The 15,307-nt window shown below is 36.9% G+C and overlaps 1 protein-coding gene across 1 annotated transcript in view; it reads right to left on the bottom strand.

The window, feature by feature from the left end:
• The window catches only part of GLIPR1L2 (GLIPR1 like 2), a 67,420-nt gene that overhangs the window by 24,658 nt on the left and 27,455 nt on the right, over nt 1-15,307 (bottom strand). Inside the window, exons 5-8 of the mRNA XM_042948330.1 lie at nt 12,960-12,986; nt 12,486-12,876; nt 5,211-5,265; nt 4,055-4,129 (exon numbers count right to left, since the gene is read on the bottom strand). Of these exons, the coding sequence (XP_042804264.1) occupies nt 4,055-4,129; nt 5,211-5,265; nt 12,486-12,876; nt 12,960-12,986 (548 nt within the window). The remainder of the gene's footprint in view (nt 1-4,054; nt 4,130-5,210; nt 5,266-12,485; nt 12,877-12,959; nt 12,987-15,307) is intronic.

The raw sequence follows: 15,307 nt of genomic DNA, 5'->3' as shown, positions 1-15,307 counted from the left end.
AGATCATGCCCTGAGCTGAAGTCGGACGCTCAACCAACTGAGCCACCCAGGTGCCCCTCTCTTTAATATTCTTAATATTGATTGAATGTTGAAATAATATTTTGGATAATTTGGATTAATAAAGTCTGTTAGTAAAATTAATTTTGCCTGATTCTTTTTATTTTTTTTAATATACCTACAAAAATATTTAAAATAACATGTGTGGCTTGCATTATATTTCTATTAATAATGTTTTAAATACTCCATGATATACAGTATGAATATAGTGACTAACACACTAACACTCCATCCTAGTGGAGTCTAGGAATACTTTCAACCAGGAACTCTGTGTATAAACCTGTACTTACAGGAATCGTCCATTTTTTATAATTCTGAAATCTACATACTAAATTCAAGTTTCTTATCAATATGAGAATAGGATTAAAAGGATATTGGTGACAATGCTACCTTGCTCCATTATTAGAAGATACTATAGATTCTGTCCTAAAATATTCTTGTAAAACAATTAAAATATACACATCCTCATTGTGAAAATATTCACATTCAAATCAGCACAATTACAAGGTGGCAAAGGACAGCTAAAGCAATCATGAAACATACACAAAAACTTGTTTATAAATTTACACACAATTATTTCCAATTCAAATATTCCTATTCCATTATCACTAACACCTAATCCTTGCAGGAAGAGTCAACACCTTTGTAAGTGTCTTGTTAATTGTGCAATGCTGGTAACATGCTACAATACGATGCAATTGCAATATGAAATTGCAATTCTTGCAAAAGATTTAGGACTTCAGGAATTTATTCAAAAGATATTGACAAATAAAATGTTGTCTAGGGTTAAATTACTTATAACATTTGAAGGAGAACAAATGAAAAAATAATGACTATTCGTCTGTAAAAAGAGAACAATTTAAATGTCAAAGGATCGTAAGAATTCTTGAGAAAATTGATGAAGAACTCTGAAGAGCTCTGATATATCAGTATGTGTGTGGTTAACTTGTTCTGTGAGTGTTCTGCAAGACGAGGAAACATTTCTAATAAATTTTAACTTGATAAGTGAGCGATGTCTTGCAATAGAGTAGTACGCGACACTGAATGTCACATGATCACAACTGAGTCATTGGTTCTTGAAATTCACTTTGATATACGAGTGCTTTCGATTACAAGCATGTTTCCAGAATGAATTATGCTCACAAACCAAGGTTTTACTGTACTTTATTTTTTAACATGATCCTCTCTACTTTGAAAGTCTAATGTGAAGTGAAATATGCTGTTCTTTTGTACCATATAACTTTCCTGAAAAATTATGCTGATCAATTAACACTCATTTTATTCTTTTTTTTCTAAGAATTAGTCCATAGTTGCAGTTCTCAGTTAAATATTTGTTAAATATGATAAAAACAAGCTCAATTTCCAAATTTTCACTACTTTCATTTTTCAAAATAAAACTCCATTTAAATAATTTTTGCCACATTTTATTTAGAATTTTTGGTTCTCATTTAAAGTATATTTACTTTAGGGATGCCTGGGTGACTCATTTAGTTAAGCAACTGAGACATGGCTCAAGTCATGATCTCATGGTTCAAGGGATCGAGCCCTGCATCGGGTTCTGTGCTGACAGCATGGAGCCTACATGGGATTCTCTCTCTCTCTCTCTCTCTCTCTCTGCCCCTCCCCTGCTCTCTATCTCTCTCAAAATAAATAAACATTAAAAAATAAAGTATATTTCCTTTAAACAATCCTTTTCTGAAACCAGTTTATCTTTTTTAAAAAATATTTATTAAAAAACTTTTTTTAACATTTATTTATTTTTGTGAGGCAGATAGAGACAAAGCATGAACAGGGGAGGGGCTGAGAGGGGGAGACACAGAATCTGAAGCAGGCTCCAGGCTCTGAGCTGTCAACACAGAGCCCGATGTGAACTCACAGACTGTGAGATCATGACCTGAGCCGAAGTTGGGTGCTTAACAGACTGAGCCATGTAGGTGTCCCACGAAACCAATTTATCTTAATTGTGATGGCTAAACTTTAAAAATTATTATAAATACAAAAAGGAAAAATATATTTTCTAAATCTATACACATACAAAAATAAATGTTAAAAGATTAATGCTGGTGTTTATGAAGTACTTACACTGTGTTGTATAATGCTGCTAGATTTAATCATGCATAAGTTAAACTTGTCACATACCTGAGCACTAGAAACTCTTAGGTATCTAAACATAACCCAAGTGTTTCAGGTAGGAATACAAGATATAAATGCTCGAAGAGATAATGTAACCAATATAATCATAGCATTGACTTAATTAATGTTTACACTATTCAAGTAGCTGTAGACTTTTAGCCTAGGTAATTTCTCAATTCTGAGAAGAAAATGATTTTGAACTTGTTCAACTCAAAGGAAATGGTGGGTTCAACAGCGGTTTTGGTGTTTCCTTTGAATGTTCTAGTTCTTAACTTTTTTTGTTGTTTTCTTTTTGCAGTTTCTTTGCTAAAGCATCTTCAGCATGTTCTGTCAGCTCTGGTTCCAGGGGCAACTATATTTTTATTTCAGGTTTTATCGGACTATTTGATTTCTTAAATATAAATACAATTTAAGAAACAAAAATGTTTTTAAAAGCTTTAATTCATAACCATTGTTGAGTAAAATATTGACCTTTGTATCTGACCCATGAGTACTGTATTTTCTTTCAATATCCTTGAAACTGGTTGACAAGCTTGTTAGTTTGCAGGCAACACACAATTTCAGACCTTTCTTGTTTTTTTGTTTTGTTTTGTTTTTAATGGGAGGCTACTTAGATTTGTTCTTTATTCTCATGTTGGTTTTGAAGTGGACTCACTCAATGATTTGTTCATTCCAACCAAATTGTTGAATCTATTGACAAAAAGTTATTCATTGTTTGCATTTATTGTCCTTCTAATTTCTCCCCTAGGATCTCTAGTTGTATCCCTTGTTTTATTTCTGATATTGGCAATTTTTGTTTCCTCTCTCTGCTGTATTTTGAATTTCAGTGTTTTGAGGTTGTTTTTGAAGAGAAGGATAGTTGCACAACAACTCATCCACAGTAACTTAACTACAACGGGGTATACTTTAAGAGATTTTCTTTTAACTTTATTTATTTTGAGAGAGTGAGAGAGAGAGAGGCAGGGAGAGGCAGAGAGAAAGAGGGAAAAAGAGAGAATCCCAAGCAGGCCCCCACTGTTAGTCACATGGGGCTTGAACTCATGAACTGCCAGACTATGACCTGAGCCCAAATCAAGAGTCAGCCACTTAAGCGACTGAGCCACCCAGGTGGCTGGGATATAATTTTTCTAAAATAATAATAAGAAGTCTGAAGGTCGGAAGTGTAGGACTGGTGCAGTAGCAACATGACGTGACTATTTCCAGCTCTTTCTATTTTCCTGTTCCGTCATCCTTAGCATGTGGATTTTCCACTCATGCTTCTTATTTCAAGGTCACAGGACTGCTGCTGCATCTATGGCTTCACTTCCACACTCCAAGTACAAAGAAGAAGGAGGAGGGGCAGGTGGTATCTGTTTCAGACTGCGGACACAATGGAGATAGCTAGTTTCTGCTTTGTGTAGGAGACAGAAAAGTAAGTTACCTCTGGAGAAGTTATTCAGAGAGCTGCATCCTTCCTCTTTATCCCATCTTGCCAACTCCCTTTCTTAGAAACCATTCACCTGGTGATCTACCTTTATAGCCCTGCAACATGAATTGAAACACATCTTTTAATCTGGGATATTACTCAATACTACATCACAATGCACCCTCTCCGCCCACCTGCTTTGTCTAGTAATTGTGTTGTGGAACCCAAGTTCTGACTGTTGCTCAGTACCCAAGAGCCCGTGTTGGTTGGAAAGGACTGTGAGCTTTATTCAGGAGGCTGGCCACCTGGGGAGAAGGCAGACTCTGGTCCAAAAGCCAGCTCCACGGTTTCTGCCTAGCCAAGAGGGCTTTAAAGGGACTGGGTGCAGTTAATTAGGGAGGGGGTGCAGTGGCTTGTAACATTTCCTGATTCCATGTAGATTTAGTGGTGCCTCTTTACAGCTTTCAGTGCCTGGCGGTTGAGCAAGAGGTCTAATTCCTGTCCTGTGACGTGCAAGGGCTTTCTATTCTCCTTCTAGAAGATATAATAGGAGGGTTAGTAAATCAATCAGATAAAATTAAGAACACCTGTTAAAGGTCACCATGCTAGTTATAAGATCAAGGCAGCTTCAATTACTTAAAGTGTCCATTTAAATTTCTGTTTATTCCTCTGCTTTGTGGTCGATATGAATTGTTGAGAGGCTCAGTTCATATTAAATTTCTTGCTCCTTTGTGTTTTGTACGGTCTGTGCTATAAAATGCTATTCCCTGATGGGCTGATATCTAAGTTTGGGTTTATATTTGTGGGTAATCTTGTCTTTTAGCCTTTCTTGTTTTTGACAAGGCCTCAGTCACAAAGTCAAAACCCCTAAAATTGTCAATAGCAGAGAAAAACTCGTTGTAACTTATTATTCCCATGGGTGATGAGCCATGTAACTTGGGGGTCTGTTTAAGGACTAAAATGTAAACATGTCTTCAGTAAATTATAAGCTGGACAGGAAACAAGAGCAAGTCCTGGAAATGTGTCTATTGAAACTTGGTTTACAACTTCATATACACTCATCTCAGGGACCTAAACCTGTCAAAGCTTGCACAAATAAATATATCTTGTTTTTTCAGTCACTAGCATTTTTCTCCTTTGAATGTGACTGATGGGTTTTTCAACCACATGTGAGTAATCTATATTTTAAGAAAAAAAGCTCATGGCTTTTTTTTAAGTCCAGCATCCAAATGATGGTATTTTAAAGTCTGAATCCATGTGTCTCACTTGCCAAAACAAATGGTTAGACGACTGGTCATTGACTGAGTTATTATCTATCATATCTATCAATCAATCAATCTCAGTAAGGGTTTGTATTAGCCACACTGTATATAACTGTCCATTTAGCTGATTGCTCACCTCTTTTTCTTTTACTAGAAATTTTCTGTTAGCTGGCATTCTTTCAGAAACATATCTCCTCCCTCAGTCAAGCATTGCCATCCACAAATCAAGTTCCATCTTTCTTTTTCTTTCTGAACATAAAAACTCATCTGGTGGGGAAAAAGCTTTCAGTTTTAGAAGTAAATCATCTTTTGGGGACAGTCTGGGCCCCGGGGAGGTGGCTTCCCCTACTTACAGACAGGTTTCCAAATGTGTCATTTCCATTTAATTGGGTCACTTTGATGAGCTGCCTGTTTTTTATTCAAATGCTTTTCTGACAATGCCCAGGTTCTTACTGGAATCTTTGATCTTAAAGTTATTGGAGATCGTTATGAGTAGGCAAAGTCTCAGCCAAGGCATTCAACCCTGGAGAATGTCTATGGCTGTATTTCAAAGGGAAAGTGGTGAATAGGTGGATCAAAGATCATTAGGTCTAAAAGCACAATGTTCTTCCCTGTAGCCCTCCCCAGCCTTCTTCCAGAAGTACAATTTCCTACTGTGTCCCTCAGGGTCTGAGTTGTTAAACTCTCCTATGCCTTTCAGCTTTGACTATTCTAAGGTTCCCACGTAAAGAACCCTCTGTCACTTGCTCCATGGCGGCAGCAGCAGGTTCTCCTACTGACTCATACCCTCCTCACCAACAATGAGCTCTGGGATTCCTAACAGACTTTGTTACTGATTTGTTCCATCATGAGATCAAGCCCCATGTTGGGTTCTGCACTGAGCTTGGAGCCTGCTTGGAATTCTTTCTCCCTCTCTCTCTGCCCCTCCCCCTCCCCCCCCTCTCAAATAAATAAACATACATTTTAAAAAAAAGCAAATTCCAATAATATGAGTTTTCTGTAAATCATTCATTTATGGGAAAGCAGTCTCTTACTCCTTAAATTTTGTGTTCCTGAGGGGACATGCATGGGATTTTCCATTTCATATCCTCTGGTTTAATTTCAGATTAAAATTCTGACACACTGCCCAACACATACTTCTCCTAACACAAAAGATTTACATAGGGGATTTTCGTACCATAGCTCCCTGCCTTTGTGGGCTCAGATTTTCTGGGTTACATTGCAGTCTGAGCCTCTTTCTGACTGAATTTCACAGGTGTCAGATATGCATTATAGTCTGAAGTCTTTCCCTATCTACTCCTGCTCTCCTGGCCCTTTGTGTGTGTTTCTGTATTCTAATAAAACTTTATTTATAGACACTGAAATTTGAATTTTATGTAATTTTCATATATCATATTTTTTATTTTCTTAAAAACCATGTTTTAGAACAATTTTAGATTTACAGAAAAAAATATGAAGATCATACAAAGTTCCCAAAGACCTCACACCCACTTTCCCCTGTTATTAACATCTTAAGTATGTTTGACACGATTAATGAATGCATATCAACACATTTTCATTAACTAAGGTACATACTTTATTCAGATTTTCTTAGTTTTCACCTAATGCCCTATGTTCCAGGATCCTGTTCAGAATACCATATTACATTTAACAGTCATTCGTCTAAACTTAGACTCCTCTTGGTTCTGATGGTTTCTCAGGTTTTCCTTATTTTTGATGAAATAAAGAAAGTTTTGAAAGTTTTTAGGCGAACTGGTCAGTATTTTATAGAATATCCCTTAATTTGATTTGTCTGATATTTTTCTCATGATTTGACTGGGATTCTATGCTTTTGAGAAGATCACAAAGATAAAATGCCATTTTCATCATATCATATCAAAGATACATAATATTAACATGACTTATCCCTGTTGATGTCGACCTTGTGTCTGAGGGAGGGTTTATCAGGTTTCTCCACTATACTCTTTTATCCCCTCCTTCCCATAGTATATTCTTTGATACTTCAAGTTTTACAGGAATCAACTAATAAACCTCTTATACTTCAGTTTTGTCTCTTAAGTTTTTTGTTTTTATTTTTTTTATTTTTGAGAGAGTTTAGAGAGCGAGAGACAGCGAGAGAGAGCGAGAGCGAGAGCATGCATAGGTGCCCATGTGAGCAGAGGAGGGGCAGAGAGAGAAGGAGAGAGAGAATCCCAAGCAGGCTCTGTGCTGTCAGTTCCATGTGGGACTTGATCCCACCAACCATGAGATCATAACCTGAGCTGAAATAAAGGGTTGGAAGCTTAAGCAACTGAGCCACCCGTGTGCCCATAATTCTGTCTTGACGTTGGCTTCAGGAGGATCTGAAATGGCACAGTTGGTTTCAGTAGTGATCCAATGAAGCAAGTGGTAAGAAATGATGATCCCTTGCTTAGGTACTGGAACTGAGCCATTTTTTACATGGGGAAACCACTGAAGAGGTGGCTGAGTTCCTAGGAGGCCACCAGTATGCACTTTAAAGATTTTCCTAGTACTTTCCAAAAGGGACCCAGGGACATTTACTTGAATGAGTATATATTTGCAAAGGGGGAATATCCACATATTTGGGAAACTGCTGGACACATGATCTGAGCTGACACTGAACCAAAGCATTATCATGTGATTGAATCCAAGTGGAACCACAGGGCAAGAGTAAGCTACATGAGCAGATAACCTAGACCTCAATTTCACCCATCAGTTATACCAACATCCCTGTCTCAGTTCACACCTGTGACTATATTGAGAGGGGTCTTGTACCTAAAAATAAAGGTAATTTTTAAAAGTAAAATCTTAATTTATCGATCAGTTGGTCCAAGATATGGGTGCAAGCTGAAAATGGACAATGGCTGCATTACAGCCATACACAGGGAGTGGCTTTGAAAGTCAGCAGTGAGAGAAAATCTTCAGGGTAGTACATCTGACCATCCACTTTGTATGGAAACACAAGTGCCTTGAGATGAGAATCAATATGGACACATGGACAGCAGCAAATATATAGCCAGAGGTTAGGAGTTTAGAAGGAAAAGGATGGAACGGGGAGAAATAAGAAGGTCTGGGGCAGAGGCATGTGAATGGAAACAAGGGAGTGGGAATGGTGTGCAGAAATTTTTTACAGATTATTGCCCACCAGAGGCATTGAATGACCAAGTAGATGAAATAATTTATCAGTTGAGATTATCTAGACTTTGTCCTCTCCCCATGCAGAGTTAGCATGATGGGCAGACAAATGGAACGCATGGATGCCACACGTTGGTCCATTTGCATGGACTTTCATTTATCGGTGTTGCTCCAAGTACCTCTGTATGTAGATTCTACCAACAACGGAGGTGAATTCTGAGTCCCTAACATGGCACTATTGTTTGAGGAGACCAACTGCCACTTGCTGGCAAGTTGACTACATTGGACTCCTTCCATCCTGGAAAAGCCAGTGGTTCATTCTCATTGAAATAGACACTTAGTATGACATCTTTCCTGGGTATGAGTGTGACTTTACTGCCCTCGAGAGTCTTAGCTAACATCATCGTGTGTGGGTTTCCTGAGTGCCACAGGAATAGAACACCATATAAGCATACAGCCTCCCATCAGAGGTCTCGCTCCAATGATGAAGTCTATCCAATCTGTTTACATTTTTTTAAATGTTTATTTTTGAGAGAGAGAGAGAGAGAGAGCTGGGGAGGGGAGGAGAGAGAGGGAGACACAGAATCTGAAGTAGGCTTCAGGCTCCGAGCTGTCAGCACAGAGCCCGACATGGGGCTCAAACTCATGAACCTGTGAGATCATGACCTGAGCTAAAATTGGACGCTTAACTGACTTAGCCACCCAGGCACCCCTATCCAATCTGTTTAATAACAGGAATATCATTAGTGTTCCTCAGATTTTAAATATTTTTAGAGATCTTGTCTAATACTGTCTCTAATCTATTTCCCTCAGTCAGGTGGTACTTTGTATTTGAGTGGGCATGTGCTTTTGGCAATTCCTTCTGCTAGGGAAGGGAAAGAAAAGGCACTGTCCAATGCCCTCCACTCTACCCCAACCTACCAATGCTGGCCAACCTGATTTCTCAACAACATTATGTTGAATTATGTAGAAAAAGTTCATGGCTATCCTAAATAATTGCATGTCCTACCCCCTCTACAGTCGCCAAGCCCTTATGACTCCGGTTTCTTTCCCATTCCCATTCTGTATGTTGTTCCTGGTGAACATTCTTTACTCATTCTTGCTCTTCCCTAGGCTCCCTTTGTGTAGTGTCTATTACCACCCTCCCTGTAACTCATTGCTATGGGAAGTCGAGGAACCAACAATCTTTACCTTTATCTGGTTTTAAGGAATGACACACTTGATCCTGGACCAATTAAATGAAGGACTCAAGATAGCATTGGATCACTAATGTTATGTCAATGTTTATTGGTGGAGTGTAGTGAGTCTTTCACACTTTTTCAACCCTTAACTAAACCAACCCTTAACTAAACCAAGGGTAAGTATATACTACACATAATGTAGTATAGACATTTGCTGGCTATTGCCAAGGACATTTCAACAGTCTAAGTTTTACAATGTGTAATAGAATACATGGTACTTTAAGGAATGAACTGAATGCTCATTCACCACTCAAGACTATTTGGGCCAGAACATCCTGGTCAAAGTACATTCCTGAAACTCAGTGCCATGGAAATTGAATAAGAGTAATTTTCCCTGACACCCCTGGGATTCACGCTAATGATCCCTTATATAGGGAGTCAACCTGTAACTTGTGTAATAAAGATAAAAGTAAATGTTCTAAGAACATAGGGTGTGGTTTTGGGAGAGCTGGAGATGATATCGAGAACCAAGACTTAGGAAATAAAACTTAAAAAGACACTCTATTCCTTTGACCATATAATGCTATGAAGGACCTCTATGAAGGATTTGAGTTTTAGTGCCATTATTGTTCATGCTGTTTCAGAATAATGAACATTTTAATGAAAATAACTTTATAGTAAGAATATCCTACCCATGGAATCAGTTACAGAATCCAACTCAAAATAACCTAGGAAAACTTATTGGCTAAAAAGAGGATATATTCTGGAAAAAAACCAATACATGTGAAAGGTGGGGATAAAACCAGGTATCAGGGACAACAGTCAGTCTTTCATTGCTTCTGTTTGTATCCATTCTTTCTTTCCATACAGTCTGCTAAACAGCCTCAGAGATTTACATATTAAAACTTGATGGCGCTCCTAAGCGTCTGACTTTGGCTTAGGTCATGATCTCATGGCTTGTGGGTTTGAACCCTGCATCAGGTTCTATTTGACAGTTCAGAACCTGCTTCGGATTCTGTCTCCATCTCTCTCTGCCCCTCCCCTGCTCACACTCTGTCTGTCTCTCTCAAAAATAAATAAACATTTAAAAAAGTAAAATAAATAAAAAAATAAAAACTTGAGCCACTAAGGACACTAAGAAGAACCTGTCTTGAATGTCTGTCTGGATCCCCAAACCAAAAGCAATGATTGTGCCCACCTGTGGTCAGTGGATCATCCCCAAACTAGGAAGACAGAATCATGATAACAAAATAACTATTCCCATGGTAACTTGTGGATACAAAAAGGTGATGGAAGAACGGTAGGAAAGAAACTGGGATAACAGTTTTTTAGAAAAATGAGAATTTAAGGAAATACAATAATGTATATATGCATTAATGTATATATGCATACAATAATGTATATATGGCAAAATTGCCTCCTGTTAAGAACCACTGGCATATAGCAATCATATTCCATGAAACTACCTGGAGAATATGTTGAAGATTAAAGTTAGATGAGTAGAAGTCAGATATCAGATACATAAGTTAGTCATAGTGGGAATTGAACACGGTATCATGAAGAATTTATACTTATAAATGCATCAGAATGTCCAGAAATTAATTTGTTCTCAGTCCTAGGTTGTTAACACTTTACAAATCCAAAGTCAGTCTTCTCATTGTAAAAATGGAAGCAATACCAACTCCACAGAGTGGTTTTGATTATTAAATAAGTATGTGAAAGCACTCTGGAAGCTATGAAATGGTATACAAATATCAGAGAATACTCATAAATAACAGTCCTGTAGAGAACCAGCCCTTTTCTGTACCTAAGTTTTTTGTATTTTTTTTTCCAGGAAGCTGACTTCATAGAAATTATATATATGTAGGGTTTTTTGGTGTAATTCTCATCTTGCCCCATTTAAGAATAGGCTTTTAATATAATAAAGTTAATAAATATTGAAACTTATACCATTTGATTGATGCTATGTTAGGCATTTTTATTCAGATCATTTATTAGTACTACACATGGTAAGTAGTTAATTTATATTATTAACTTATGGGGTGCCTGGGTGGCTCAGTTGGTTAAGTGTCCAACTTCTGCTCAGGTTGTGATTTCATGGTTCATGAGTTTGAGCCCTGCTGCTTGGGATTCTCTCTCTTCCTCTCTCTCTCTCTCAAAATAAAAAAAAAATTAATTTATATTACTAATTTGTGAACTTTTTTTCTTTTAATAAATATACTTTAATGTTTATTTATTTTTGAGAGAGAGACAGAGCACGAGTGAGGGAAGGGCAGAGAGAGAGGGAGACACAGAATCTGAAGCAGGCTCCAGGCTCCATGCTGTCAGCACAGAGCCCGACGTGGGGCTTGAACCCACAGACTGTGAGATCATGACCTGAGCCGAAGTCGGATGCTCAAACGACTGAGACACCCAGGTGCCGCACCAATTTGTGAACTTTTACTCTACACATTGAGTAACTACAAGTATATAACTTTTTAAATTTTATTTTATTTTACCACATAAATTTGGAAGCAGCCAGGTTGCTCAATCACAAATAATTAAACTTTTGACAATTATTGGCCTTTGGTGGCAACAAATTATATAGCCTGGAAAGAATTACAACAAGGCTTTGATGAAATAGTAAGCATTAAATAGAAATAAAAATTTGTCTCCTAACAGCATGTACAACTATCACTTAAACTATTTCAAACACATACAGTACAAATATATATAATGATATTCAATGCCTTGATATCACATGCCTTGATCATATTGATCAATATCACCACCATCATCACCACTACCAAAAATAGCTATAATAGTAATGATGAAAACAACAAAACCAAAAGTTATTAAATGGTTATCTTGAGTTGGAACAATCCTAAGCATATTACATGTATAATCTTAATACTTGAGAAACTTTTTAACCTATTTAAGAAATATTTAAAACACAGAGATAGAAACATATTTAGAAAATAGGAATTCCTTCCTTTATAAGGATAACACAGTAAAACCTTAAGACCAATTAGATTAGTCAAGTCTTTTTTAGTATTTCTATCATCACATCTTTATCTGTTCTCAGTGTTCCAGAGCTTGTTTTATAATATGTACTATAAAATATATGCTTTTTTATTTGTTTCTATGTTTTTCAAACTTAAATTGTTGAATAAGAATAAGAAAATAAAACCTATTGTAGTAGTGGTTTGTACATATCCTGTTTTGTTAAAGCTTAGTGTTTTATTTCTCTCTCACCTTTTTTTTTTTTTTTTTTTTTTTTTTTTTTTTTTTTTTGGTATTATACTTTTGTCCTATCATGGAGGTAAATCTTACCCTTCCCCTTCCTCCTCCTCCTCCTCCTCCTCCTCCTCCTCCTCCTCCTCCTCCCCTTCTTCTTCCTCCTCTTCCTCCTCCTCTTCCTTTTCTCTATCTTCCTCTTCCTTCACTTCCTCTTTCTCCTTTCCCTTGTCCTCCTTCTTTTTCATCTTCTCTCCCTTTATCCCCTCTTCCTTTTCCTCTACCTTTTCTGGCTCTATTTCAACTACTTCGGGGGAAAATAGCATCTCTTTCTCCAATAATGTATTTGGAAACCGAGACTGTATTATCAAAACAGTTATGACACATACTGAAAAACACAGTGTTCTCAGAAAGAAAATAAATAAGCACAGTGGGTCACACACAATTGGCCGGGGAACTTCCCATCTTGGATACCAAAATCGGTAATCTGTAAATAAAGAAGCAATTGAAAGCTGGATTTCCACACAAAGTAGTTAAACTGTCTAAGAAATAAAGGACAACAATACATACATATGGCTTGGTCACGATCTGCATTACCTAAAAAGAAAAAGAAAGTCCATAAAGACTTACATAATATTCCTTCTTTCCCTAGAAATAAGATAATTTTTCTAAAAATAATGATATCATTCTCCTAGTTGTCAAGCATCATGCTGCCATCTTTGATGTGCCTCCTCCAACCAGGAGCCCATCATAAAATATAACGTATTCTCCATTAGTAAAAGTCAGCCTCGTCTGCTAGAGAGAACATAGAAGTATAGGAATGAGAACATGTGGATTCTATTACTAACTCTGTTTCTAAATCATTGTCCCCTTATACGAATCACTTCACTTCTGTCCTCTAAAAATTTTTCTGGCTTCAACATTCTAGGCTTCTATAATATCTCTTACTTGCATCTCTCTTTTTCCCCCCACATCATTCCAAATTAATCATCTGAATCTACTCATTTTCCTCATTTAATTCTTATTTTCAGAAGCTTTCAGTTGCTCTTCCTTTCTTAGATAGGAAAGTTAATTCCATAGCCTGGCACTCATTGTTTTTGCTATCTTGCCCAATGCTATCATAATACTTTTCAGGAAATAAATTTCTTTTCCTCTGCTCACTGGGGCAGAGACAATAAGACAATCATTCCTGGATTCCATTAGGAAGGAGAGTGAGGATAAATGAGTTCTCACACAGACAGAACCCAATGGCAACCAAGAGGTTTTGTCTTGCAACTGACACTACCCTTACAAGAAAATTTAGAAATCACTCTTCAGACAACTTTAGAAATGAACTGACCTACTGGGGTTCTTTGAGGTTATTTTAGCCTTTTGTGCTTGGTCTTATTTTACTTCATAGTTTACGTAATGATTTCTATTTTAGAGCTCCTTTAAAAAAATCTTTTACCACACAGTCTATATTTTCTCTACTTCATTCCATACATGTGATCAGTTTGAGCAATGGTGTAATTAGCATGTTTCTTATTTACACTTTCCTTCATTTGTCATCACTAATCTTCATTGATTACACTCTTACTTTTGTACTTGATTGAATATTTAAATACTATTGTTTCATTTATCAGCTTTAAATAATATCTTTTGGCCCCTGGCTATAAAAGATGAAGAAATTAAGCACATTTTTCTACCTTCTCTTCTTCTCCCAAATTTTATTAATTATATCATTTGTATATTGACAAATTTATTATATTTACTTTTTAAAATAATTACAGACTTCAGATTAGTTTTAATCTTTGTCTATCAATTAAGATTCAATGTTTATGGATAGTTCTTTCAATGCAGCTTTTCTGTTTCCACTCATCTCTTCTTTCTGGTGAAAGTCATCCTCTAGGGGTTTATTGAGAAAGTTCTCATGAAGAACTATGTACCACAAGTTTCGTCATGTTCCCACAACATTTGTCTGTCTCCTTGTACTTGAATAATAGGTTTGCCTAAATTTATGTACAGCATTAAGGGCAATATAGATATAGTCATTATTCCACTATCTTTTAGCATTGACTGTTCTTGTAGAAAAGTTTGACTGCAGCCAAACTACCCCCCCCCACCCCCCCCATGAAGGATTGTTAATTGCCAAAGCAGCATTCTACCACACTGGCAGAAAGTCAACCCTGAAACCAGGCACTAACTACCTTTCTGTGAATCCCTTTCTCTGCATAGCTTCAGGTTACAGTTTGCCAATGACAGGAATGCAAGTGAAATTTGGAAGATTTAAGAGAAGTGGAGACCATTATTCTCCTGAGGTGGTTGTTACCCAGATACCTGAACAGATGTGAGATTCACAGTGGCTTCTTGGTAGGATGGGAAAAATGCTTTGCTGCCAAACACTGAGACCGTTTAGTGGGAGCTTTCTCAAAGATTCTCAAATTTTCTGGTAAGCTTTTGAGAACCGCCTGTTTTGGTGCTTCAGGCTAAGGAGGTCTTCAGTGTCTGCTTCCCTGACCTTTTAACTACAGTTTCTCTGCCTTTTCATGGCAACTTCTGTGATCTGTGCTCTTCCAGTTTCCACCATTCATGAAAGCTCTCCATTCTATGTTAACGCTATACTGTCTGAATATTTAAAGTGGTCGTTTTCCTGATTCAACCCAGACTATTAAACTCTAATGAACTATTTTATATTTTGGTTTGGATACTTAAAGGAGTCTTTCTTTTCCTCTAATTCACTAGGCAGTGTCTAAATGGAGACTATTTGGCATCATTTTTTCCTGGCACATAGTATGCATTTTCTTTCTTTCTTTTTTATCTATACAAGGTTGTTTTTATTTTATTTACTTATTTTAAATTGAGGTATAATTGACCTATAACATTATGTTAGTTTCAGGTATACAACATAATGATTTAATATTTGTATTTATTGTGAAATG

Source organism: Panthera leo, chromosome B4, assembly GCF_018350215.1.
Source record: "Panthera leo isolate Ple1 chromosome B4, P.leo_Ple1_pat1.1, whole genome shotgun sequence".
Lineage (NCBI taxonomy): Eukaryota > Metazoa > Chordata > Mammalia > Carnivora > Felidae > Panthera > Panthera leo.
The sequence above is the reverse complement of the archived record's forward strand: the minus strand, read 5'-3'. Positions and strand labels throughout refer to the sequence as shown.